General features: G+C 35.4%; 1 protein-coding gene across 5 annotated transcripts in view; it reads right to left on the bottom strand.

The window, feature by feature from the left end:
* Positions 1-764: 764 nt before the first annotated feature.
* Positions 765-27,130, bottom strand: part of TRDMT1 (tRNA aspartic acid methyltransferase 1) — a 54,820-nt gene continuing 28,454 nt past the window's right edge. For 4 of the 5 annotated variants that reach the window (XM_012455955.3, XM_064368397.1, XM_064368399.1 and 1 more), the window contains 9 exons: positions 23,523-23,599; positions 20,086-20,157; positions 19,400-19,465; positions 18,262-18,331; positions 16,794-16,877; positions 15,105-15,448; positions 12,048-12,105; positions 10,879-11,008; positions 765-6,848 (listed from right to left, as the gene is read on the bottom strand). In XM_012455955.3, coding sequence (XP_012311378.1) covers positions 6,748-6,848; positions 10,879-11,008; positions 12,048-12,105; positions 15,105-15,448; positions 16,794-16,877; positions 18,262-18,331; positions 19,400-19,465; positions 20,086-20,157; positions 23,523-23,599 — 1,002 coding nt within the window. In that variant the 3' untranslated portion in view covers positions 765-6,747. The remainder of the gene's footprint in view (positions 6,849-10,878; positions 11,009-12,047; positions 12,106-15,104; positions 15,449-16,793; positions 16,878-18,261; positions 18,332-19,399; positions 19,466-20,085; positions 20,158-23,522; positions 23,600-27,130) is intronic. The other variant, XM_012455956.2, reaches the window with a different exon arrangement.

Raw genomic sequence — 27,130 nt, 5'->3', positions numbered from 1 at the left:
CTTCAAGTTGTGATTTTTTCTGGTTCTTGGTATGACAGGCTATTTTACATTGTATCCTGAATATTTTGTCTATTATTTTAATCTTTTATTTTAGCAGGCAGTCACTCCATATATGTTTAGCATACAAGCCCTGGCTTAGTTTTTCATGGGCTGTGACTCCAACAGTAATTTAGTTTTTAGAGCCTTTGCAGTGTTATTTTGGTCTGCTTGGTTTATCTGGTGCTGCTGAGGCTCCTGAATGGTCCTTGATGATGCTACTTCAGGAAAAGAAGGATTCCTCCCCAAGCCAGGTCCCATGGTATCTCTGGGAGAAGGGAGTCTCCAGCTCAGATAATGGGTCAGATGCTTTTTGCCAGAGCCCCCTGGATCTTCATCTCTCAGCACACAAGTCTCAGGTCTGGATGTTTGTTAGCAGGGTTTCTGATATACATCCCTCATGCTGGTAGAGCCAGACTCATCTGGTATTACCAACTAGACTTCAGTTCCCTCTTCTGTAGGAACAACACTCTCTGGGCTGCTTTCTGTTGCTAGGTTGTAGGTCAGAAAGTTGGGTGAGGGGTCAGATGTCTTGGAACCATGTTGTTCCTCTAGTCTTGGGGTCCCTAGCCAGTGTGTATTCCTCTTTTCCCACTTTTCAGAATTCTCCTTCTGATTCCTCTTGCATTATTTTATAATTATACTTACCCAGAGTTTATAATTGTACTTTTCAGGGAGAAGCAAGGAGAAATAACTCTACACTCTTGTCAAGACCAGAAGTCAAAATACAGTATTTTAAAGAGTTTTATTTGCACAACTTTCCAAAAGTCAAAAGCTCAAGCCTACCCTAGAATTATTTTTTAAATCATGTGTTCTGGACTTGAGTAACTTTGGCTGTTCCACTGGGCATGGAAGAAGTGGCAGTAACAGACAAGTTAAATAGTTTTCAAGAGAATAACTTAAAGACACTATTTGAACTCCGCAGTGTGATGCTTTCTATGTAGCTTCAATATCAATTCCAGTATGGCTCCTATATTCACTCATTCAACAAATATTTATTGAGTGCTTACTACATGCCAGTACTGTTTTAAGTCACTGGGGGAAAAAAAGTATTAACAATCTCAGCCCTTGTGGAAGTTTACATTCTCTAAAACATGAAACATTTTCCATTTAGAAAACTCAAATCATAACAACTATTCACCTTATTGTCTATTCATTCATAGGATCAGTTCTCAAATATCAAACTCAACTCATTTCTACTACACAAGGAGTATCACATTCCATTAGGTGTTTTCAGTCATTTTTTTCACATGTGAAATTTAACAGGACTTGTGTAAGGAACCAGCTGAGTAAAATAGCAATATTTTAATAAAAATTACATTCATGCTAGATTAAATTTAGAAGGCTCAAATCTGTTAAATGTCAACATGTTTAACCAAGCACACAAATATGACTGAAAATATGTATGTGGGCATTTTTAAATCTCAGTGACTTTTTATAAGTTTTCCTAAAAATAAATGATCGTTCAGAGAAGGATTGCCTTAGGAAGGCTATTTTAACAGAAGCTGACCAATGGAATGCAGAGTGAGAAAGAAGGTGAAGATGATCTTGGATTATGAAGCTTGAACTTGGAAGATTTGGAAAGTAACGGAACTATAAAGAAAAACATTAAAGTCATGAGTGGAACTGACTACAGAAACGAGGATGCTTACATTGCAAACATGCTAAATTTGATGCAAATTTGACATAACTTGAATAGCAAAACATCTAAGTTAAAAATGTCCTAACATGAAGATTCTAGAATAGGACTTAGGAAAATAGCAGATTTAGAGTCATCTGGGTGTCATCAGCAGAATGGCTGAAGTTGTAGGAAAGGGTGAGACTCTTTGGGGAAAAAAAATGGCTTGAAAAGTGAAGGGTAGAAAGAGATCTGAGGACTGAATCTTCAGGTAAGTCAGCTCCAAGTCTCTGCTCTTCTCTTTCTAACTTTCACTCTCATCCTCTGACCCTCTAGGTGATCTCATCTGATTACAGAGCTAATTTAGCTAAACAAACATGTTCTCTATGCACACTCTTATAATTTCGATCTGTCCTGATAAACATAGAAATCAAAATGCAAACAAAATACAGAGCAAATATTTGAAGTAAACATTGAACCCATGCTAGGTACAAGCAAAGAAATGAAAAACCCCAGGGCTATTCAGAAGAGAATTCTATGGGAGAATTAAATTCCTATCTTTTAGTTTTTGTAAAAATTTCCAGTCTCTTATTTATAAGAAAAAGGAGATTTTGGAAGCTTTAGGGGTCAAGGGTGGTATACTTGAGGGAGACTTCAGTAAGTGCTGGATGTGGTTGAAAGTAAGACTCAGAATCTATGGTAAATATAAAACCAATTTATATGAGAACTTGGGGAATACAAAGCCAAAACAGCTTTTTGCACATGCTCATATTTCTTGAACAAATATATTTAAAGAGAAATAAATTCACAAACTAGACAAGAATGGTGATGAAGTTTGGATCTTGATTGTGTAAGATTTTGAACAGCCTGAGTACCTTAAAATGTTCCTAGACAGCCTAAAGAGAGAAACAGAAGCTAGAAACAAAAAAAGCCTTTTTTCGTTGTTGTTGTTTACACTGAAGCTTTAAAGTTTTAGCAGCAAAGACAAAGAATATGAAAGGGAAAATGACGCAGACAGCTTGACTCCTGCCAACTGAAACTAAAGAACATGTGCAAGATGCTTAATGCCTTTTTAAAAATATGCAAAGGGAGGCTGGGTGCAGTGGCTCACACCTGTAATACCCAGCACTTTGGGAGGCCGAGGTGGGTGGATCAACTTGAGGTACAGTGTTAGAGACCAGTCTGGCCAACATGGTGAAACCCCGTCTCTACTAATACAAAAATTATTATTAGCTAAGCATGGTGGCACATGCCTGTAATCCCAGCTACTAGGGAGACTGAGGCAGGAAAACCACTTGAATGGAAGTGGGAGGGTACAGTGAGCCGAGATCATGACACGGCACTCCAGCCTGGGCAACAGAGTGGGACTCTGTCTCAAAAAAAAAAAAAATTGCTAAGGGAAAGGCATAACTAGACATCTCAGTGGATATGATAGAGGACCAGAAAAGTGCTTGCTAAGAAGTTGATATGATAGTTGTATATAGCACATTTGAATGGTAGATGATGAGAGGAAGAGATTAGGAGACAGAGGTCCAAAGGCCATGTCTTTAAAAATTACATAATCTCAATGCAATCACAGGCTACAAAAAAAAATTGCTGAGGCTATATGACCCTCACTGAATTTCAAAGTCCAAAGCTATTAGTAAGTCAGTGTCATAACTGATGGCCTAAAACAGAACTCCAAGCTGAAGGCCAAATTATGACAAGGTAACCTTCTGTTCATAACATAAGCAACTCAGAAAACTCACTTTAACCTCTTTGCCTATGTGGGCTTAAAATTTGGTCCTTATTGTGTTATCTTGGCTTATTTAGAAACTTCTTTTTTTCTAAACTGTTAAGTTATCAAAAGCAGAAGAGCAACCAGAGTGACTAGTTTGGATGCAGATAGAATTGGCTTGAAGAACGCATTGTTTAGTAGTTGCTTGATGTTGAATGAAATGAGGTTGCCTTGTTCTGTTCTGCTATAGCTAAAATTAAGTCAGTTTTATTTATCTTTAGTTCATTTCTCTCTCCTCAGAAATCTCCAGCTTAATTCCTCTAGACCTGAACTAGGTTGAGATGGGAGCAAAAGCCAGATGGTGGTTTCTGCTGAGGAATTCTACCCACAACCAATGCACAGAATTGCCTGCACTCATCTCTAACCCCATCTAACTTTACATCCCACATGGTAGCAATGCAGCCTTTCAGGGCAACTTAAAAGCCTCTATAGTAAACAACTTTACCTCTTTGAAAAGTTGGATCATTTCAAGCAAAAATTTGCCCTCAAATTTCTAAAAAAAAAAAGTGTGGGGTGGACCCTCACTGTTCACAATTTCAACTACTGGTTTTGTCTCTTTAGAAGGCTCTACTTTTTGAGGAAGAACAAGCGAGCTGAAGGTTGAAGTACTTTCTCACCTTGCCAGGCACAGGGCAATGTCTGTGGTGCAGGTCTGACTGAACAGCCAGAACACCTTGTCCAGGGTCCTCTGTGAAGGTGATGCTGTCATTCCTCTTTCATCTCCGCCACTGAGGATTGTCAGGCTCTGACCCCTCCTGCAATGACTACCCATGTCTTCAAAATAATTTTCCAATTATGATTCATTTTGTTTACGTTAATTGATTTGATCATCTTTTAGAATTAGTTTTGGATCCTGAAGACATTTTAAAAATATGAGGCAGGGTAATAAATACCTTAGAATTACCTTACAAGCCATTTAAAAGAACAGAGGTGATGGGAAAAAGAGCATGAAAAATTAGTTTACTGTTAGATATGGTGAAGACTGAATTACACATAGTTCTCTTGAAAATGAGAAGCTATGTTTTCCAACATCTGAATAAATTATACAAGCCAAAATATCATGAAACAGAATTTCCAGTGCAAATTTTGTACAGCATTATTACCAAAAACATATAGCAGACATTCCATAAAAAAGCATTTTCCAAATTAATTATGCATACCTATACATCTGCTAATTAAATGACACTGGTAGATACATCTTCATTAATATGTGAGTTTTTTATGCTTGTTACTGTATATTTTCAATTATGAATTAAGGGCAAGAATCACCATCTTCCTGTGAATACATTTCCATAATTTAAAAATTCCACAAAGCTACATTCTGTCTTCCAGTTTGTAAGCAACGTCTCTACAGACCTTTCAAGTGTTCACAGTTGGTGCTCGGTAACCACACTTATTTTGTATAACGTTGCTCAACAGAGTGTAGGATACTATAACTATAGCATAGTTATTAGTACAGTCACAGTAAAACCCTAAACCATTTTATTTAGAATCTTTCAGCAGTGAAGAGAACCTATAAGAAAGTGTGCCAAAATAATTTGATTGTTTACTGAAATTTATGAGGTTTGTAATAGGCTCTGTCTTTGAACACAAATGCAAAATGTAGATAGTAATAGTTTCTGTACAGGGCTGGCTTACAGCTTCCCTATATTCATATTTATCTATGAGTTCTGAAAAATTGGTAAGAGAATATGTTTTCAATTGCAGTAAAATATACATAATGTTAAATTTATCAATTAAACTATTTTTAAATGTACAGTTGCAGTGGCATTAAGTACATTCACACTGTTGTGCAATCACCTCCAGAACTTTCTCATCATCCCAAACAGAAACTGTGTACCCATAAAGCACTAATTACCCATTCTCCCTCCCTGCAGAGTAGATTATTTCATTTCGCATAATGTACTTAAGGTTCGTCCGTGTCACAGCATATGTCAGAATTTCCTTCCCGTTGCAGGTGGTACTATTCCACTACATGCACGTAACTCATTTCGTTTATCCAGTCATGGGTGAATGGGATGACACTTGGGCTGCTTCTATCTTTAGGTTACCGTGAACAATGGTGTTATAAACACTGGTGTACAAATATCTGTTCAAGTCCCTGCTTTCAATTCATTTGGGTCTCTAGCCAGAGGTGGAAATGCTGAATCACAGGGTAATTCTATGTTGAATTTTGTGAAGAACCTCCATACTGTTTTCCAACAGCAGCTGCACCACTTTATGTTCCCACAAGGAATGCACAAACTTTCAATTTCTCCATGTCAAAATAGTTGATTTTTAAGAATAAATATTTGAATAAAAATCCTGTAGTAAGATCTCTGGACTTGTTTCTTTTCATCTCTCTTTGTCACTTGCTTTTATCACAAACCATAGAATTTATGATGCAAGACTTAGTTTGATTAGAAACTCTAATTCCAAGAAACCTACTGAGGATGAGAGACAGAGAAAGTTAAAGCCCTAAAAGTTAATTCAGAGTGTATGTTACCACAGTAAAAAACAATTGGGGGAAGGGGATGTCATATGGCATGGGGTCAGAGGGCAGCTTCCTCCCTGAAATCTTAACCATGCTACATTCCTCAGTGTGTAATGGCAAATTAAATTCAGAAGCTAAGAAGACAAAAACAAGCTTTGATAATAGCAAACTAAAGGAAAGTACATACAAAATGAAGAAGGAACAATGAGTTTTGTCCTTCAGATAGAGGCTGAGGAAAATGTAGATAATGTGCACCAACATTTTCTGTGACTGCTTGATGGAGAGGTAATCAAAAATTGAGGATTATTTTTCCTGACATATTCTTCAGACTGCTGTATAAATTGAATAATGATAATTTGGTTTACATATCATATGCATTTGTTTAGATGGATTAAAGAAATGTTTAAAGGATTGGAAATTAATAAAACATTCAATAGGCTAGAACTAGAATAATTTTAAAATTAGAAATAAAAAACTTTTTTAATTAACATAAAAATGTTATGCCTGTTATGACACTTTACAAGATATTAATGTAGACACTAAAATTCTAGGTGCTCTTTGTTTATAGCATAATTTTAAAAAAGAATATTCCACATAAATATTTACATTTCATATCAAAATATACTCTCTATAAAGCATAACAATAATTTATACTTTATAAAATGCAGTAATAAAAATTTGAAAACCATGTGGATTTTTTAAATAAAATCCAAATTTCATATTAAAAATAGATTAAAATAATTTAGTTACATTTCACAAGAATTAGTTCAAAACAGAATTTAAAGAATTGTTCTCTAAAAATGAAGGAATATCATATGGCCACCTTTCAGAGTTACTTCAAAATTATTCATATAGGATTTTGATTAGTTTAGCTACTACATGCACGTTGAGACTATTTCCAAGTAGGCGATAACGCTGTTTCACTGTTATCTTCTCAGGAAATCCTGGAAAAGACAAATAACAATTTATAGAAATCATTTGTAATCACAATTTCCAGAGATGAAAGGATGTATCCTTTAGTAAGGGCACAGTGGTCATTTCATAAATAAATCACTAAGGTCTCCAGGAAGTTTTATTAACAAAAGAGAATTTGGAGCCAAAAATATTCTATAACATGATATTGTCTACACAGTAAGATAGTAGCATATCACATTATGTGTTATGTTCAGCGTATACACAGGTACACATATATCCACAGAACTCAGAGAAATCCATGTATTAGTGCACTTTTTAAAAAGCTGTGGCTGCCATTATTTCACAGTTCTTTCTTTGATTTAATAATCATTTTAGGGATATAATTTGCATAGCATAAAAATCACCCATTTAAAGTGTACAATTAAGAGGTTTTTAGCATAGTCAGAGTTTTTCAAACATCTCCACTATCTAATTCCAGAATATTTTCATTACTTCAAAAAAAATTTTAGCACCTATTAGCAGTCACTCCCTATTGCCTCCCTGTCCCCAACCATTAATCTACTTTGTTTCTATGAGTGTCTACTGGATTATTTTTCATACAAATGGAGTCATAAAATATGTTGTTTTTTGTGTCTTCTTTCACTCAACATGTTTTAAAGGTTCATTCATGTCATACCATGTAGCGATACTTCATTCCTTGCTGTGGGTGAATAATATTCTATTGTATGGTTTACCACATTTTATTTTTCCATTCATTCATTCACAGACATTTGGGTTGTTTCTACTTTTTGGCTGTTGAGAATAATGCTGTTATGAACTTGCATGTATGTTTTTGTGTAGACATATATTTTCAGTTCTCTTAGGTATATACCTAGAGTGAAACTGCTGGATCACACAGTAACTCCATGATTAATGTTTGAGGAACCGTTAGACTGTTTTTCAAAGCAGCTGCACCATTTTACATTCCCACTCAGCACTGTATGAGGGTTCCAATATCTCCACATCTTCATCAATACTATTATTGATATCCATATTCTGGATACCAGTTCCCCACAGTTGTTTTTACACTCTGTTTCCACAAATTGCCTTTGTCATATTGGAGTTTCATTTGCTACATTCCTTTTTTAAAACAAAAAGACCCATGGATACCTCATATGCTGAAAGAAGACCTTGCAAATATCAGCATAAAAGATTGTCCATGTAAAAGAGTATGCACTATAATGGTAGTTAAAATGTCAGGATTTCACATTCAGCATACTCTAGCATAGCAAGGAAATAAAGGAAAAATAACTTAGATAAGAAAATGAAAAAAATAATTAGAAGTATTACGAATAGCAAAATTTCATACACTCATGAGGACAGCAAGATGGAATTAGATACAGTAAAGTTGCTTCATCGATGCCTGACAATTTATTAACTGCAATAAAACAACAGTAATTACTGCAATTACTGTTGCAATTACATATGATCATAAAGTTTCTATTCTAAAGATAATACTTTAGGCAAGCACATTACTTATCTAAAAGTATTTACTTCAAAGTAGCCAGATGTACAAATGTGCCTAAAAATAGGCTTTCAGACTATCCCAGAGACAATCTTTTACAATATTACAATTATATCAGAAGAAAAGAAACATTTGAAAACAAACAAGTAAGATTTGTACAAATTATATCTATGTGTGTATGTGCATCTGTGCATATTTCTTTAAATCTAAACTATTAGGTTGGCACAAAAGTAACTGTGGTTTCTGCCACTGAAAGTAATGGTAAATTACTTTTGTACCAACCTAACAACTTATGGAAAAAATGACATAATTTTCTAAGTTAAAAGACAACTTTTTAAAAACTTAGATACATTAAAAATAGTAAGAATTATCCTTAAGAACAAAGAAATATAGAATGAACAAGGTCAAGGTATCACCTTATGCCCGGTAAGGGCAGGTTAGTGTTTTTCTTCAAAAGCCCACTATTACCACAGAATGCACACCACCAGTCACAGAACCAGGACAAAGCATTCGGAAGGATCAATGCAAATCCATCATTGCCAATAGACAAAGAGCTCAAACAATGCCCATTTTTGAACCCAGAGTCAATAATGTTGGAAACACACATGAGGGACAGTTGTATCACAGTGCTGCTCAGTGGTGACATCAGGATAAGCTCAACTCCACAAACATACCATATATTTTAAAAGGAGGTTTAGTAATTTCAAAGGCTGTTTTTCTATGTATTATACATACATAATCAGAGAGATTTGGAAAATTCTATTTTACCCACTTAAAACGTAAAAATAATAAGAAAAATATTTATGAAATAAAGATTATAAAAGTAAATAAGTGGCTCATTCTAAAAATGAAATGTTCAGATATAAGAATTTCATATATATTAAGTTATTTAACTATCACAATAACCCTATGAAGTAGGTGTTGTAATTATCCTCATTTTACAGACAAGTAAATTAAAGAAGGGAATGGTTAAGGTGGGCTGGGATTTGAAGTCACTGTCTGACTCTGGGCTCTGTGCTCCTTACCAAGGTTCAGTATTACCAAAGTGACTACTACTCTTTGAAAACAAAAAGCACTGGAATAAAGCTGAGGAATTAGTTTTATTTAATAATCTCTTTTCTCTCTTCAATAGTATGTCTGATCACTCATCTGAAAAAAGAAAAAAAAATAGTAACTAGGAAAGCAGACTAGGAATGAGAATCCTTGAGTCTAATTCTCAGCTCTTTGTTTTGTAACGCTCTTACTCATTTTGTGACATAAGCTAAGACAAGGAAAGTTTGTGTTTTTCTTAAACAACACTCACCAGGACATTTGGGACAAAATTGAGATCACCAAGAAAGAGGCAGGGAGTAGAAAATAAACCTAGTTGCCACGACTATGCTCAGAGAATCAATTACCAAGAGGGTAGTCAAATTATATTGGCAGTTTGTTCCCTATGTACAAAAGGGTTGTGTTCCAAAACCTCAGCTTAAATCAATTATTTAGAATTTGAAACATGATCTATTAAGCCCATTATTTGAAGAATAGTGCCATATTAATATTACAAAATATTGGATTTAACAAAGTTTGGCTTTTCTGCATTCGAACTCTCAATCAGAGTCCTCAAAAGCACATTTCCTCCTTCTCTAGCCATGGAAGCATGCTAGGGAGGTCAGTCTTTCTCCCAGCCCATTAGCCAGGTACTGGGAGCATTTCTACCCCAGGCCTAAGGAACCCACAGCCTCCTTAGAGGTGGCTGGCAGTGGGATCAGGGAGATGGGCTGGGGCATCTCTGAGAGGCCAAAGCAGTGTGTCCAATCTCTTTAGAGCACCAATCTCTGGACTTCCTGTACTGCTAATGGAGTTAGGCTTTTGCCTTTCTCACTCTACAACTATATCTTCCCATTTGTTCTTGAGATTCCTTGCTGTAGGTCCTCAGTCTTTCATCAATTCTGTGTCAATTAATTTCCTGCATCAATTTCATCTCCTGAGTTCCCCTTTCATTCCATTAGGAAAGCTCCTTCCTAGAGACAGCCTCTCCATCTTCTCTTTTTCCACCTACTTCTTGTAGGGAAGGATAAGGGCATATGGCTGACACAGGTGTTATCTCTGAGGAGAATAAATATCAGTACACTCCCAACCCTTCCAAAATAATCCCTCAACTGCCTTTTAATTTACATATATTTTTAAAAAGGCAATCAAAACCATACTTTCACAAACTCTAGTGTTGGGTGACTAGGAAAGGACCTCTGGAAGAAAGAAAATAAGCCAGAAAGGGAATGCTATGCACAGACATCTATGGAAAGAGGTGAGAAGTTGTCAATGTGAACCTTCCAGCCAGGCCAACCTCTGTGGCCCACTAGTAAAGTTAGTGAGAGGGAAAATGAGTCAGGAGAGAACGGAATGAGGCAGTTATAAGGGGAAAGAGGGCAGGAAGATGCCAAAAATGGCACGATCAGGAAAGGAAGGAAGTTTATTGTACCCATTTCTTTAGGTAATTGCTAGACACACAAGTCCCTAAAGATTTTTAGGAGCTTTAATACATGAAAGTTGAAGTCTACATGTATCCCACATACCGAACTCTGGAGGAAATCCAAGGAGATTTGCTATTTCTTTAGGAGTAAAATATCGCAGTTTAAGCATTAACAGCTTTGTTATCTTTTCTTCTTGTGACAAATTGGTAAGGGATTTGTAGATATTCTCAATCTGTAAGAAAGCACCCAAGATAACTAAAAAAGTAACATGTAACTAGATGTAAGAGCTCCTGTTGTGAGACAGTTTAAACTCGATGGACATACAGTCTGCTGTAACACACAGTGGCAAAGTGCACAAGGCAAAATGGCTCTGTGCAATAGACTATATATTGGCTCAATAATGGCAACATAAACTTTAAAAAGAAAAAGGTTAACATTCAAAAGATCAGGATATTTTTCAGGGTATTTGTCATTTTTAAGCCATTAAAATAAAATCATAAGAGTATAAATAATAAATGACAATATAAAAGAAATATAGTGAAAAATGCAAAAGAAGCTTGACAAAACAACCAAGTAGATTTTAATAAAAACAAGAGAATCATTAGAACTTTTATTTTTTTATACTCAATTTCATCAAGATACTTCCTTAAAATGATTAACTATATTAAGCAAATATAATTTCTCAAATGCAGACATTCATTTGCCTATAACAGAATTTTTACCATGGGTAAATTTTATTAGTAGTTAAAAGTTTGAATCAGTATAAAAGAAGATAATGTAATCTCACTTTAAAACTATTCAAAAAAATATAAAACTTGCTAAATGTTAGGCCTGTATTCAACCATGACAGCATGAAGAGTTAACAACAGAAGTATTCATAAAGCACATTGCTAAGATTTTCTTCTCCTTAAAAGGAAGTTTTATAGTGTGTGCTTCAAAGGGGGGCTCCAATATTAAGATGTTTGTATAACATTTTAGAGAACATTAACTATTGTAGGCTGAATTTCAACTTACTATTTATGGAATAAAAGAAAAGCTGAAGATAAAAATAAGAAAAAGAAAAACATAAAACATTCCTTGTGCATATACTCATGTACAGCAACAAGAAAAAGATTTATTCAATAGTAATCAAGTATTATCTGTTTGAATGAATAAAATATATATTCATGGCCAGTTGAATGCATACAATTATTTTAATGTTCTCAAAGTAAGTATTAAACAATCTTAGTTAAAAGTTGTAAAGTGTTTTAGTTTTAAAATATGCATAGTACCTGCACATCCTCTGCAGTCTGTAACACAGACCCTGTCCCTTCTACGTAGCTTCCATATCTGAAAAATCAACACAACTATTATGTGGCACCTGATGTATGGGTTAATGCTAAATTTCTTAAATATTTATTGAATGAATTAATCATTCTACATAGCTGCATCCTTCTGAAATATCGTGAATAATATCACATAAATATCCTTTGTAGGTAAAATATTACTAGGTAAAAGACATAAGACAGTTCCATTTAAATGTCTCAGAAATGGGCCAGACACAGTGGCTCATGCATGTAATCCCAGCACTTTGGAAAGCTGAGGCAGGTGGATCATCTGAGGTCAGGAGTTCAAGACCAACCTGGCCAACATGGTGAAATCCCATCTCTATTAAAAATTTTAAAAAATTAGCCAGGCGTGGTGCACGCCTGTAATCACAGCTACTCTGGAGGCTGAGGCGGGAGAATCTCTTGAAGCTTGGAGGTGGAGGTTGTAGTAAGCCGAGATCATGCCACTGCACTCCAGCCTGGGCAACAGAGCAAGACTCTGTCTCAAAAGATGATAATAATAATTAACAAATGTCTCAGAAATGAAATATGGTACAGTTGTTTGAGTTGAATAAACACCACTGAATTATGCACTGTAAATTGTCATTTCTTTGTATTAATTGTCCTGTCTTGAATGTTCATCCCTGAAAAGGATGCAATTTATATTCAAACATAATTCTGTATTGGCCCCCCTGACACATTAACCCAAATGTTATATAGATGAAAAGAAACTGCTGCCATTTTTATAATGTCTGAACCATCATCTCCTCTCAAGAACCCATCGCCCTGCTTTCTAACACCATGACAATCACAGTGCCACTGAGCCTATGTCTGCTTGTCATTTAGCACAGTATGATTTTATGATCACTTTCATACAACAATCAGACCATTACATAAAAAATTGCATAGAAAGTATACAATACTTCAGAAATGCAAGACATAGCATTATTTCTTTCTCTAAGATTATTGCCAAGCTGGCTGTTCAACATATTAGCATTATTTCTTCTTCACAAAGAGAATAGTTTAAAATGGGAATTAGAGAGAAAAAGTCACACCAGAAAAGAAAATTTTTTCAAACTTTTTTTCTCATATATTACACATATAAATATGTGTATATATACACATAGTATCTATACCAAAATAAAGTTTACAATCAGGCTTCTTTTATACCATCTTTATAATTACAAAAGAATTTCAAGGTTGTTTTTTATTACAAAATTGCTAAGTCTTATTTTATGAGAGTCCTAAACAGAACCTATTGAACTTGGTAATTGACAATAGCCCAGTGAAGTCTTTCAAGGTAATGGAAAGCAATAAACCCTTTCCCCTGAAGTACAAGGGTAGAGTATAATAAAGTCAGAATGAGTCTGGTATGGTTATATTGGGGTACAGTGTATCATGCAAGATATTAATAGCTAGATAGAAGGTAAGAACAGAAAGCCTGAATTGTCAAATGATACAACTAACTATCAAATGAGGTTGAGTAGGATTCAGAAAGCAGAGATAGGCCAGGTGCGGTGCCTCACGCCTGTAATTCCAAGATTTTGGGAGGCTGAGGCGGGCGGATCCCTGAGGTCAGAAGTTCAAGACCAGCCTGGCCAAAATGGAGAAACCTCATCTTTACTAAAAATACAAAATTAGCCAGGCGTGGTGGCGCATGCCTGTAATCCCAGCTACTTGGGAGGCTGAGGCAGGAGAATCACTTAAACCCAGGAGTGGGTGAGGCAGTGGTGAGCTGAGATCGCAACACTGCACTCCAGCCTGCGCAAGAGTGAAACTCCATTTCAAAAAGAAAGAAAGAAAGAAAGAAAAGATACAGATCCTTGGCAAAATTTTTCTTTCTTTTTTTTTTGGTTGAGAAAGTCTCACTCTGTCACCCAGGCTGGAGTGCAGTGGTGTGATCTTGGCTTACTGCACCCTCTGCCTCCTGGATTCAGGCAATTCTCCTGCCTCAGCATCCCGAGTAGCTGGGATTACAGGTGCCCACCACCATACCTGGCTAATTTTTGTAGTTTTAGTAGAGACAGGTTTCACCATGTTGGCCAGGCTTGTCTCAAACTCCTGACCTCAGGTGATCTACCTGCCTTGGCCTCCCAAAGTGTTGGGATTACAGGCATGAGCCACCATGCCAGGCTAAAATCTTTCTTCAAAAGGTATAATTTTCCCCTTTCTAGGTTTAAAAAAAGTAGTGAGAAATGTATTAAATATTCAAGAAATAACCCAAAGGCAGGCCTCTAAATTTTCAAGAATAGGTGACCAGTAAAGTAAATTGTAATATACCTGTCCCATGAAAACAGAAAGTCATTTAAGTACTGATATGTGATAATATTCCATTTATATTGCACAGTGAAAAGAGGGGTTTATATATAGTACGATGCCATTTACTTACAAAGGGGGATAAAATATACATGGATATTTCAATACAGTTTCAAACATAATACCTCTGGAAACTTAGACAGTAAATTGATATCACTGGTTGCATGTGGGGAGAAAAACTGAATGGCCAAGAGATAGAAGTGGAAGAGTCTTACAATCTTAGTATCTTTTGTACCTATGTAAAAACCTGAATAAAATTTAAACTTAAAAGTTACCCTAATATTCTCCAGATCACTCAATATTACTTCTTTAGATTAAAATTTAATTTCTTATTACACATTGATCATAAGAGTGAACACAATTCTTTGAGGTATGATGTGCCATAAATAGAAAAGTTCTAAAAGATTAGCAATTAATCGTCAACAGAAACCATGTTTCCACTATGGGTATTCAAGCTCCTATGAAGGTCACCAAACAAATGACATTGTCTTTTATGAGCAATTTTGTGGGTGGTGCACATAATGTTCTGCCAAAAGGAATTTTTACTTGTGTTCTATTGGAACATGAAGCAGGCAGCTAAGGGAAAAAACATTATTCTAGCAAGAACATTTTATAAAATGCTCCTTGTTTTTAGAAAACTTAAACAATAACTTTTAAAAACTCTGGTTATTTTGGATACGAGATGAACAGATCTTTAAAACCTACCCTTTGGTAAAGCACATGGACCTTCTACAAGTGGGCTGAACAATGTCTAATAGTAGAGCATATCGCAGCAATGACTTTGGTGGTAAAAGATACTGGTTCATGTCAACATCATCTTCAAGAAAATCTTTTAGCATCTGCACAGAGAGATCGCTATCTTGTTGATTTTTCCTGTGAATTTCTTCTGCAGTTTCAAGCTTAAAAAGAATGGCATCTTTTCCAGAACACTGTATGCTGCTATCAAAGCTAATATTTGGTTCAGTGTTCTTTCCTTGAATTTTATTTTCAACATCCATTGCATATTTTTGTGGATGTGCAGATTCAATTTTGGGGAACTCCATCAGTACCTGGCATTACATAAAAATACGCACATTGTCAAAAGCTTCACTAAAAATAAAAGAAATTAATAATGTCCAGTCAACATTATGAAAAAACCTCATTAGTCTTTATGGGGTTGCCATTAAAAGATAGAAATTGTGGTTTACTTGTATTTGAACAAATTATTACAAGTTATTAATCATACAGCTATACTGTCACCAAGCTACAGATGATTTATTTCGTGGACTAGGGTTTATTAATAAAAACATTCAATAAAGTAATAGAAAGCATACTGAATATAGATACAACATCATATTTGTATCATATTTGGAAAAGAACTTTTGAAAGCAACACTAACATTTCCAGAAAACGTGTTTTGGATCAAGTTTTGCCATACTCCTTCACTAAAAAGGAAAAACTGAAACATACCTATGATCTAAAGGAAAACTAGCAATTAAAAAAAGAAAAGCACTTCTCACTGTGAAAGGTTATTTCTACTCATGAGTCCCATGGGGAAAACTTGTTTCTGCAGAACACATAACCGTGTATAAAGCCTATTTCGTAAAAGAAAAACCATTCCAGGCATTTTTAATGATGAAGTCTTTGAAGTCAATGTATAAAGTTAATACTAACTTAACACAATGTATAAGGTATATTAATTTTACATTGGAATTCCCTACTATGGAAAGGGAACAATATTAGTATTATATTATAAGGGGAGTGAGGTGGCACTACGGATCCGCTATTAGTGGATGTTGCTTTTGTGTCCTTACCTACATCAGTTAAGGAGAATTTCACTGAAATGCTGAAAATCGGTTATTCATTCCCATTTTCTGACCTAAGCATGTGAAACTGCTCACATAGAGATTCTATTTGTATCAATTGACTATTTTATTCTAGCTTTTGCTAATCGTTACTATATTTTAATCAATTAAACTAAATAGCACTGGCTTTAAAGAAAATGCAACCAATGTGTTAAAATACTCATAAGCCACTTTAAAGATAAAATATTAAATTTTATCAAAAGTAACCAATGGCTTCTATGGGAAGGATAAAATGATAAATGCAAAACAGTCAGAAGGGAAATTATGGGGGAAGGAGGAAGATAACAATACTAATGGTAAGTTTTTTAACTCATTTGTTTTCTAATGAGGAAAAGAAAAATTGAGTTTTTTCATTTTGTTTTGTTTAAACCAATAAAAGTGGCAAGAGAGAAATAGCCTTGGAGATGGACCTAGGGCATGGTCTATACTTCCGATTCTATAGGACACATAGACACCTACATAAAGTAGTTCTTGAAAATAAATTAACAGACTAATGTATATTTACAATAAATAAACCATAATACTCATAATAAAATTCCAATAATAATACCTGACCAGGGGCTTGGAAAGGTAATGGCGCTGACTGAAGCTTTGCAATAAGAAAATATCGTAGCCTTGAATTTGGAATGCCAAGCTGTAAGCAAAGCAAAGCAGTTAGTTACTCTAGAAAATTAAAGAAATCTGTACTAACTTTAGTACTAAGTCAAAAAAAAAAAAAAAAAAAAAAAATCATACGGGTCTACATCTAGCTTCTACCAGAGCAAAATCTGCTATGGATGTGTAGAAGACCCCACTGTAGCAAATTCTAAACCTGTTAAGCTGATACTTTGTACTTTCATTTAAATGAAGTAAAGACTAAAGCTGACAAATAAATCTAAAGTCACTTCTATTTTATATTTTCCAGGTAAGAAGTAGTATAGATATTTTTACATTCATTATTGATACTATAGTAATAATTTAAAAATTCAAATATAGCTATTCTTGGCTATTTATTACCTTATTTTGTTAAAAAAACAAAAAAAGGATGATTCACTATGGTTTACAAGCTAAAAGGCAATAGATAAAAAATAAATTTAAAGAAGGCCGGGCGAGGTGGCTCATGCCTGTAATCCCAACACTTTGGGAGGCCGAGGCAGGGGGATCACGAGGTCAAGAGATCGAGACCATCCTGGCCAACATGGTGAAACCCCGTCTCTACTAAAAATATACAAAAATTAGCTGGGCATGGTAGCGTGCGACTGTAGTCCCAGCTACTCAGGAGGCTGAGGCAGGAGAATTGCCTGAACTCGGGAGGTGGAGGTTGCAGTGAGCAGAGACCAAGCCACTGAACTCCAGTCTAGCGCCTGGCGACAGAGCAAGACTCCGTCTCAAAAAAAAAAAAAAAAGAGATCAAATATGTTGCAATTTCCACAGCTTGTATCTCGAATTTTTGTAATGGGTTTTCTATTAATTTCTGGACAAAGAACAATATGATATGGCTAAAGATGATAAGAAACTAACAAGAGCAGTAACAAAAAGCTGACAGCAACAATTGCAAAATTTAAATCTGTCAAATAACTTGTCTTATCATGATCAATTACTTAAATTTCTTATCTATGAAATGGAAGCAATGTTTGCAACTTAATGTTATATCCCCAAAGCAGTAATTACAAAGATACTACCTGTTTATTTTGTTTTCTATTTTGTATTATTTTGAAACATTATGAATTATTAACATTATTAACACCTAGTTTGGAAATAACAAACGACATATTTTCAAAATATGCTATCCCTTTGCTCTCTGAAAGAAAAATATAGTCTGAGTTTCAAGCTATATGATTTTTTTTTCATAAAATATGTATAAATGAATTTATATGCATGCACTAAATTCTTTGGGAAGGAAGGCCCATATCTATTTTCAGAATTTACCTACAATATTATCCAAAATAAAGCCACTCTGCTTATCGCATCAAATTTCATTTGAGAAAAAAAGGCTTTAAATTATAATTTATATAAGCATTTATAACTGTGGTACCTACAGAGCTTGGAGATAATAGAAATTCTTGGTACTGAAAGCCACAATTTTCTATTGTTTGTAGCAAGAGATCTCTGAAAAGAAAAAAAAGAAATGACTTTCATCCTTTACTTGGAAAGGCAGTTCTTATTTAAATAACGTACACAAAAACCTCATTTTTTTTTTTTTTGAGACCCAGAGTCTCACTCTGTTTCCCAGGCTGGAGTGCAATTCCATGATCTCAGCTCACTGCAATCTCCACCTCCCGGGTTCAAGCAATTCTCTGCCTCAGCCTCCCAAGTAGCTGGAATTACAGGCACCCACCACCACTCCTGGCTAATTTTTTGTAGTTTTTGTAGAGACAGGGTTTCACCATCTTGGCCAGGCTGGTCTTGACCTCCTGACCTCGTGATCCACCCACCTTGGCCTCTCAAAGTGCTGGAATTACAGGCATGAGCCACTGTTCCTGGCCCACAAAACCTCATTTTAAGTGAAAACTGTAACTTCACTTGTTTATAAAGGCAATCACCCTATGTTTTTTACTAAGTTCAATACTTGAGAAATAACATTTAATCAAAAGATATAGATGATTCTTTATTACGAATAAATAAAGCTGACAGATAAACTATCCAAATTGATGAAAGTTAGAATTGGTAATCTAGTGATGATATATCTGCCAGAGGAACTAGAACTCTATCTTCAAGGTAGCAAGTCAGATGGGAGCACTGTTACAGACAGCAGCTGATTCAAGGACTCAGAGAGATGCTTTCTCTCCAGTTGAGCTACCATCTGAAAGAACCCCGACACAGGGATTCTAACTGCATCCAACTGCAGGGCAGAAAATGCTTGTCAACAGAACCAATCCTTAATGAAAACATTTCTACCTCTACAGAAATAAGCACCAACATAAATGACTAAGAGAAATGCCATTTTTACTAAGCATTTACTCTAGACAAATTCAAAAATATCAAAATAGAAGAGAATCAGTTGAACAAAACTTTGAAATATACATTATTAGTCAAAATAAATACTGATGAATAAGACATATAACATGTAAAACGTCAGAATGTATGCACTGGTTTTTAAGATTTCTATTTCACAACAGTTCCTACTATAAGACATACGAAGTCTAAGATGTATGCAAGGCAAATACATTTTTTTACCTTGTAGAAGATACTTCAAAACCTTTAACATTTTCCAAAAGAATATACTTTGGTAATTTTTGTAATCTAAAAAAAAAAAAAAAAAATGGAATTCTAAATATCTCATTACTAAGAAGAAAAAGTAAAGAAAACCATTACTTGTAGGAAATATGATTTAAGTAATTCTCTGAACTCTTTTTAAAATGGAATTTTATAAGGCTGGAGACAATTTATATTTTAATCATTTTTCCCTTAAACATGGCACACTTGATAAAGTTAACATTTGAAATGTTAATTTCCATCGAAGCTTATCTCAAAACATGGATTCACACAGAGCCTCTGCGATGCACAACTGAAAGGGCTGCTACTCACATAGAAGGGTGGCTTTAAGGGTTAGGACGTATTTCCAGGACATGCGTAACAGCATTCACTAACATCAGCGCCATCTGTATCAACACTATGAGCAGAGGCAGTAGAATCTAGATATTAGGCTATGATTCCCTGTCACTCACTGTGGTGGCAAGCGTGGAATTGTGAAACATTTGCAGTTATTTTATTAGTAATGGTAGGAGAAGATAAATGACATGCACAGTATCTCAAGGGAACATGTATAAATGGCTCTCCTCTACAAAATGACAAACACCACATTCTTCCAGACCTGGAGTTTTAAATTAAAGGTAAGTTTATACAGGAACCTAAGTTTTTACCTTGGGAGAATATCTAGAATATATAAGAAGCTATTTGTCCTTGAATCAGTCATATCTCCCTGCCGGCCAATCCTAAAGGAGTAAAAGAAACACAAAAAGTTTATCAAGAATCTGATATAAAGATGTTAAATCTTTTTTTTAAAGTCAAAACAGAATAAAAATAAGTTGGTCCTCACAAAAAATAGAATCATCTTTGTTATTATAAAGAAAAAAATACATTTATTCACTTAGAAAGAAAAAAGTGTTTAGGCATGGAGGTTCACACCTGTAATCCCAGTACTTTGGCAGGTGAGGCAGGTGGATCACTTGAGGCCAGGAGTTTGGGACCAGCCTGGCTGACGTGGTGAAACCCTGTCTCTACTAAAAATACAAAATTTAGGCTGGGCATGGTGGCTCACACCTGTAATCCCAGCACTTCGGAAGGCTGAGGTGGGCAGATCACTTGAGCCCAGGAGTTCCAGACCAGCCTGACCAACATGGCGAAACTCCATCTCTACTAAAAATACAAAAATTAGCCGGGCATGGTGGGGCACACCTGTAATCCCAGCTAAAGAGGCTGAGGCACAAGAATCACTTAAACCTGGAAGGCAGAGGTTGAAAAGAAAAAAAACCCTTGCATATCAAATATAAGTACACTTTAAATTTATCTTTACAAACAACATGACAAATGACTTAACATTAATCAAAAAAGAACAAGAAGTCAATGTGGAATAAAACCAACTACCCTCTTAAAATCACTTTGTTTAGGAAAACACACACATATACATACACATGTGCTGGCTGACTACACTTTTTGCTCTCCCCTTGGTGATATAACCAGAGTTCATATGAATGAGCTGCTGAATGGGGTAGCAACCTGGAGCTGTTGGCACTGGTGGCCAATTTGAGCAAATCAAAATAGTGAGTAAAACTAACACGATTTTGTCCAACATAAACAGGAGAGACTTAAGCTGAAGGCTAGATTCTAAAAGCAGGAGGTGCAACTTGGTTAGACTAACTAGGGTCAAAACAAGTCATGTAAACAGGCAGTATTTAGGCTAGCAAAATAGATTCTACAAGTGATATCCACAACATGACCAGATAAAGCAGTAATGAAGACTTGAATTGAGCCTGAGCAGCAGGAACAGAGGACCAGGGTTCAAAAGCATGCTATTTATCTTCAGAGTCTTAAATAAGTTACTTGGCATCACTGATCAATTTCCTCATATCTGATGGCAGGAGCAAAACCATCAGTGGACCAGAAGCTAAGCTACAGGATTAGACTGGACATGAACAGACTTCTCAGAAATCTCCAGTTCTTTTTATTCTGTCCCTTTCCTGTCAGACTTTCACATGAAGACTACAGAACTAGTTACTCCTGCCATCAGCAGCTGGAGCTGTGCTAAAACAAGGTAAAGAGGGGAGTAGGAAAGCTAATGGGGCCCACTGCAGTATGACCTGAAGCTTCACAGCGCTGGGGCTGCATTCTGCTGTGTTTATCCTGTTCACTGGGCTCCACAGGCCACACTGTTGCACATGCCAGAGCCACCCTGAGATGGAATGGCCTCTGCCTGTTCTGATAAACTCCTAATCTACTTTCAGACACAATTCAGACATCACCTCTGAAAGAATTCCCTTCTCTTGGTATGCAGCAAGCCCTTTTGTCCTCTGTATTCTTGTGGCATTTTCAGCATTCTTTTATTAAATAGCTTAAATCACATTGTAAGATAATTATTTGTCAGCCATTCCCATTAGACTATAAGCTCCAAAAGGACAGGAACTACAACATCAAAAATAATGCCTGGCTTGTAGGTGAACAATGAATCCTTGGAGTATTCATTTCCTAGATAATTGTTTACATAAATCCAAAACTAGAAAAAAAATTAGCATTACAATATTCATTCATTGAATTAGACTGCTTATTACACATAATATTCTACTTAAAATCATGGAATATATAAAATGATTGACAAATCTTGGCTCTAACATTCTTTAATTATATATCCTTGAGAAAGTTAACCTTTCTATGCCTCAGTTTCTTATCTGTAAAATAATTATAAAAGCAATGCCTACCCTATAAGCTTGTTAAATTAAATGATATACTCCATGTAAGACACTTAGAGGAGTACTACTGCTATTATCATTTAAAATAATTCAAAATACTATTAAAAATATCTAAATGAAGATGAATTAGTCAAGATTTTGTTGAAGATATAATTTCCCAAAACATATAGCCAAATATATATATATATATACACACACACACACATATATCTAATTTTTTAAATGAAGAGATTATAATGTGGCTATAAAAAGTCAGAATTATTCAATGTAAATATTAATTTTAAGAAATGTAAAGTTCAAAAATGCATGCTTAATTAGCTTTTAAATTGTACAATTAAATAATTTAGGACTTGAACATGTATTGTGGAAATTCACTTTGCTTAATCAGTATTAGAAAGATATTCCTGAATGCTCATTAGTTTAAATGAATTAAGGTAATTTGGGCTGGAAATAAACATTATGTCTTAGATAAGTATAAAAGAGGTATCCTACAGTCTTGCATATACACTTTTGACCAAATTAATTTGCTCATCTGGAGCAATCACTATTTCCTTTATGATTAATGCTTAATTATAAATATGAATGGAGGCTGGAAATGGTGGTTATACCTGTAATCCCAGCACATTGAAGGTCGAGGTGGGAGGACAGCTTGAGCCTAGGACTTTTAGGCCAGCCATGGCAACATAGTGAGACCCCTATCTCTACAAAAAATTTAAAAATTAGCTGGGTGTGGCAGTGTGCACCTTTAGTCCCAGCTACTCAGGAGGCTGAGGCAGGAGGATTGCTGGAACCTGGGAGATTGAGGCTGCAGGTACTTGTGAACATGCCACTGCACTGCAGCCTGGCTGACAGCAAAACCCTGTCCCAATAATAATAATAATGATAATTTTAAAACAAAAATAAATAAATATAAGTAGATAAAAGGATTTACGAAAAAATTTCTAAACGATGAAACTGCAGCTGATAAAGTTCAAAGTGTGCATGCTTGAAACCATGATTTGATTTAATGAGTCCTTCAAAAGCACTCTTTCTCAACACTTGATGTGGTTTGGCTGTTTCCCCATTCAAATCTCATTTTGAATTCCCACAGACCTGGTAGGAGGTAACTGTATCATGGGGGCAAGTCTCTGCTGTGCTGTTCTTGTGATAGTGAGTAAGTCTCATGAGATCTGATGGTTCTATGAAGGGCAGTTTCCCTGCACAACCTCTCTCTCTTTACCTGCGGCCCTTGACTTGTTCCTCCTTACCTTTCCCCATGATTGTGAGGCTTCCCTAGCCACTGGAACTATAAGTCTAGTAAACCTCTTTCTTTTGTAAATTGCCCAGTCTTGGGTATGTCTTTATCAGTAGCGTGAAAATGGATGATACAACACTGAAATATTTATGATACATACCTCGTGAATGGCTGGCACGGAGGGCTCATTAAAATCATATCAAAAGATAATCTGTCAAACTCTTGGAGTGTAATGCCCTGAGGAATGAACATTTGAGGGGAAAAAGAACATAAAAATATGGATAGAATGGGGAAGAAGGAAACACTAAGAATAACTAAATATATCAGATAGTGAAACAGTTTATAATACAATGCTTGTCAAATCAACTTTGGTTAACTAACTTCTCAAAGTAATCCTGTGAAGGAAGGGGGCAATAAACTGAAGCTGTAAGAAATTACGGGAATTCCCCCCAGGTCCCAGCACCAGCCCAAGCAGAGCTGGAATGGTAGTTTCCTGGATCCTAAGCGCATCTGGCCTGTATCATGCCTCAAGTGTAATACTGCTGTTTTCTAGAGCAAAACATGAAAACCTTATTTTATAATTGATAATTTTCATGGGATAAGGTCTAGGAAATTTTTAAATATCTACCCATCAATAACGTTTTTTATTTAGCAAATGTGATATGCAGACCAGTCACCATCCTTTTCATATATGTCTGTTAATATACTGACAAATGAAAAAGGGCCTCATTCTCAGATAGCCACAATTATTTTGTTTTGCAGTTGTGTGCAATGAACTTCAAAAGATTGTTGACAAGATAAATCAAAAGAATCCCTAATGGGCTAAGTAGTTGAAAACAGTGCTATGTTGCTCCCTTTCTATATCTCAGAAGACAAACACAGACACACACAGGTCAGGGGTTTGCCAACTCACATTAAGCACTCTTAGTGCACATCTTTAGATAGAAAGTTAAAGAAATCAGCCCAGAATCAAAACCTTCCTAATTATAGCTCACTTCTAAGAAGTTCAAGCACATGAATAAAGCAGGAAAAGCTTTACTCTGAATTCTGTAAAGAGGGAGTTAATGTGAGAACATGTCAGTTGTCTCCATTGTATTAAAAGTTTGAATGTACATGTCTATCAGTTTTTGATCATAGAATTTTAAATAAAGATGTATCTGTTAAAATGAAATCAAACTTAGATATTGAAAATTTACTATAGCACTTCTAGACTCCCCAGTGCTAAAGAAAGCAATCTGAAAATCCTACACTTAGCAGTCTGCCAGAACACAAGCAGTAGGGTATTAGACAGCACATCACATTCAAGTTCAACAGCCTGTACATACAGGGCCATTATGATAAGCTACTGGACAGGGAATGGTAACAGCTAAATTCTTAAAACTAAAGTAAAAATAAAACAACAATCTCTCATAGCAATTAATCCAGGGACATCCTATGTCTAGAATTGAAAGGAAGTAAACAGAGTCAATGTCTTTAACATAGCTAGCCATTAAAAAAATTACAGCTTTAACAGATTCTTGAAATTAGTGATTTTTTAATAGCCTAATGATAAAGCAGTTAGGCAAAAATTCATCACTAAATTGAACCAAGCACCACTTCTTTAACCTGGCATTCTAGGGCAATGAAAAATGTATTTGAATTAAAGAAAGTAGTCATGGAAATGTGCAGGTTATCTTTAATGACTAAATATTTTAAAGCCAATGGAAATTTACGTTTTACATTATATGGCTATACAAGTTAAGGAAAACACTTCTGCTTTCAGACAATATTAGATCAAGTCAGTGTGCTAACACTGTTCATCCCATGTTGATTGACAGGTATATTTATCCTTCTGCCTGCCTTATTTCTTCTTTCCTCAGAAAGTATTCTGGCTATTCTTAGATTTAATTTTCATTTGAACTTTAGGAAGAACTTGGCAGATTAGACAAAAACAACTTTATTGAAGTTATAGTGAAAGAGAACTAATATTTTTACAATATTCAGCCATCCTATCCAAGACCACATTGTAATTGGTCTTGTATGCTTTCATCATTTTTTAAGTCTCTTTTAACTCCCACGTGAGTTACACAGATTTCTTTTTAAGTGTATTTCTAGGTATTTATAACTTTCATCTTCTTACCAAAAATAGGAACTTTCTCCTATTATGTTTTCTAGTAGGTTTTCGTTTGTATATAGTATGCTATTGGTTAGCATATTTTTGTAGCCAGCCTCCTTATTAAAGCACTAATTGTTACTCATCTACTATTTTTGCTTAACATGTTTGTGTTTTCCAGGCATATTCAATCACTTTTTTAAATCTTTATTTCTATTTATATATTTCTCTGTGTAAGTACATTAGCTAACAGATCCACAAGAATATTAAGTAACAGTGCTAATGGGGACATCCTTGTCTTTTTATTATTTTAATAATACTTTTAAAGTTTTACCATTTGGCATGTTACTGGGTTTAGACATATCTATATGTATGTGTGTGCGCTTAAATACAGATATAAACATACACACACACAGTCTCCCATATAACCCCATATCAATATACCTCCAAAAGTCAGTAACATATACAAAGCTAGTTAAGTGACATATATATATATATATCGAGGTAATATTCACTTTTTCTAATTTTGCTGAGAGATTAAAAATAATCAGAAAAAGACACTGAACTTTGCCAAATGTTTTCTGGCATATAGCTCTTTGCTCTTCTGATTATTAACATGTTGAATAATATTAACAGAATTCCTAATACTAAACTACTTTTGCATTACTGAAACAAAATCCATTTTGATCACACTGTATTATTCTTCGAATGTGCTTCAGATCTAGTGTTCATATATTACTTAGATTACTGAGTTTATAGTCATAAGACAATGGTTTTCTTACTTTGAAGCATATATTAGGTATTTAACAGAAACTTGAGTGGGTATTTCCTATCATTTATTGCCCTGTGAACTCTGATGTTATTTTATGCACGTGTACTCAAGACAATTAGGCCTTTCTTGAGAATTGTGCCAATTATCATCATAAAACAATTTTCTATGACTTAAACATTTTTTGCCTTGAAATCCATCTTATCTAATATCAATTTTCACACCCCTGTTATTCTTTATTAGCATTTGCCTGGTGTTTCTTTGTCCATTCTGGGGGCACAATATGTTGTTCATTAAACTGTTCATAAATGAATTCAGAAATATTTCACAGTATCTATTATATGCCGGGCATTGTGCTAGGTCTGGAAATATAACAAGGAACAAACCAGATGAGGTTTCTGCTCACATGGAGTGTATGTATAGTTATATACTAGCGACTAGAAATTTCCCATTGCTACCTAGATAACTTGCAGATTTTAACTTTATTACTAGTTATCTTGATAAACTGTGGAGTCCTGCTTTTGATTAGAAACCTGTGTGTGATTTTTCACACCTGACCACAGGCAGTTACAAAGGCTTTCCACAGGAGGCCTCAATGGGGCTCCCCTCCCCAAACAGACTCGGTATACAGCTGGTGCACCACAGTCTGAGAGGAGCTGCAGTCAAGGTCTCAGGCGCCAAGGCCAGCGGTCATGCTCTCGGAACATCTGCATTCCTAGTCCCAGAGCCTTCATTCCGAGGTCTCCTTATCTGAGACCTTGAGCGGAACTTCTCTGCCAAGGCCTCCTTGTGGGGAGGTGTAGGAAACTCTGAAGACACTGACAATGCTTGAAGAGTATGCCACTCTGACTCAGTCCCCAGCACTTTTCCACTCCTAGCCCTCCCTGCTTGCCCTCCCCTTAAGGCC

Source organism: Aotus nancymaae, unplaced genomic scaffold, assembly GCF_030222135.1.
Source record: "Aotus nancymaae isolate 86718 unplaced genomic scaffold, 86718_ANA_hifiasm-v0.15.2.pri h1tg000077l, whole genome shotgun sequence".
In the NCBI taxonomy this organism is placed as follows: domain Eukaryota; kingdom Metazoa; phylum Chordata; class Mammalia; order Primates; family Aotidae; genus Aotus; species Aotus nancymaae.
The sequence above is the reverse complement of the archived record's forward strand: the minus strand, read 5'-3'. Positions and strand labels throughout refer to the sequence as shown.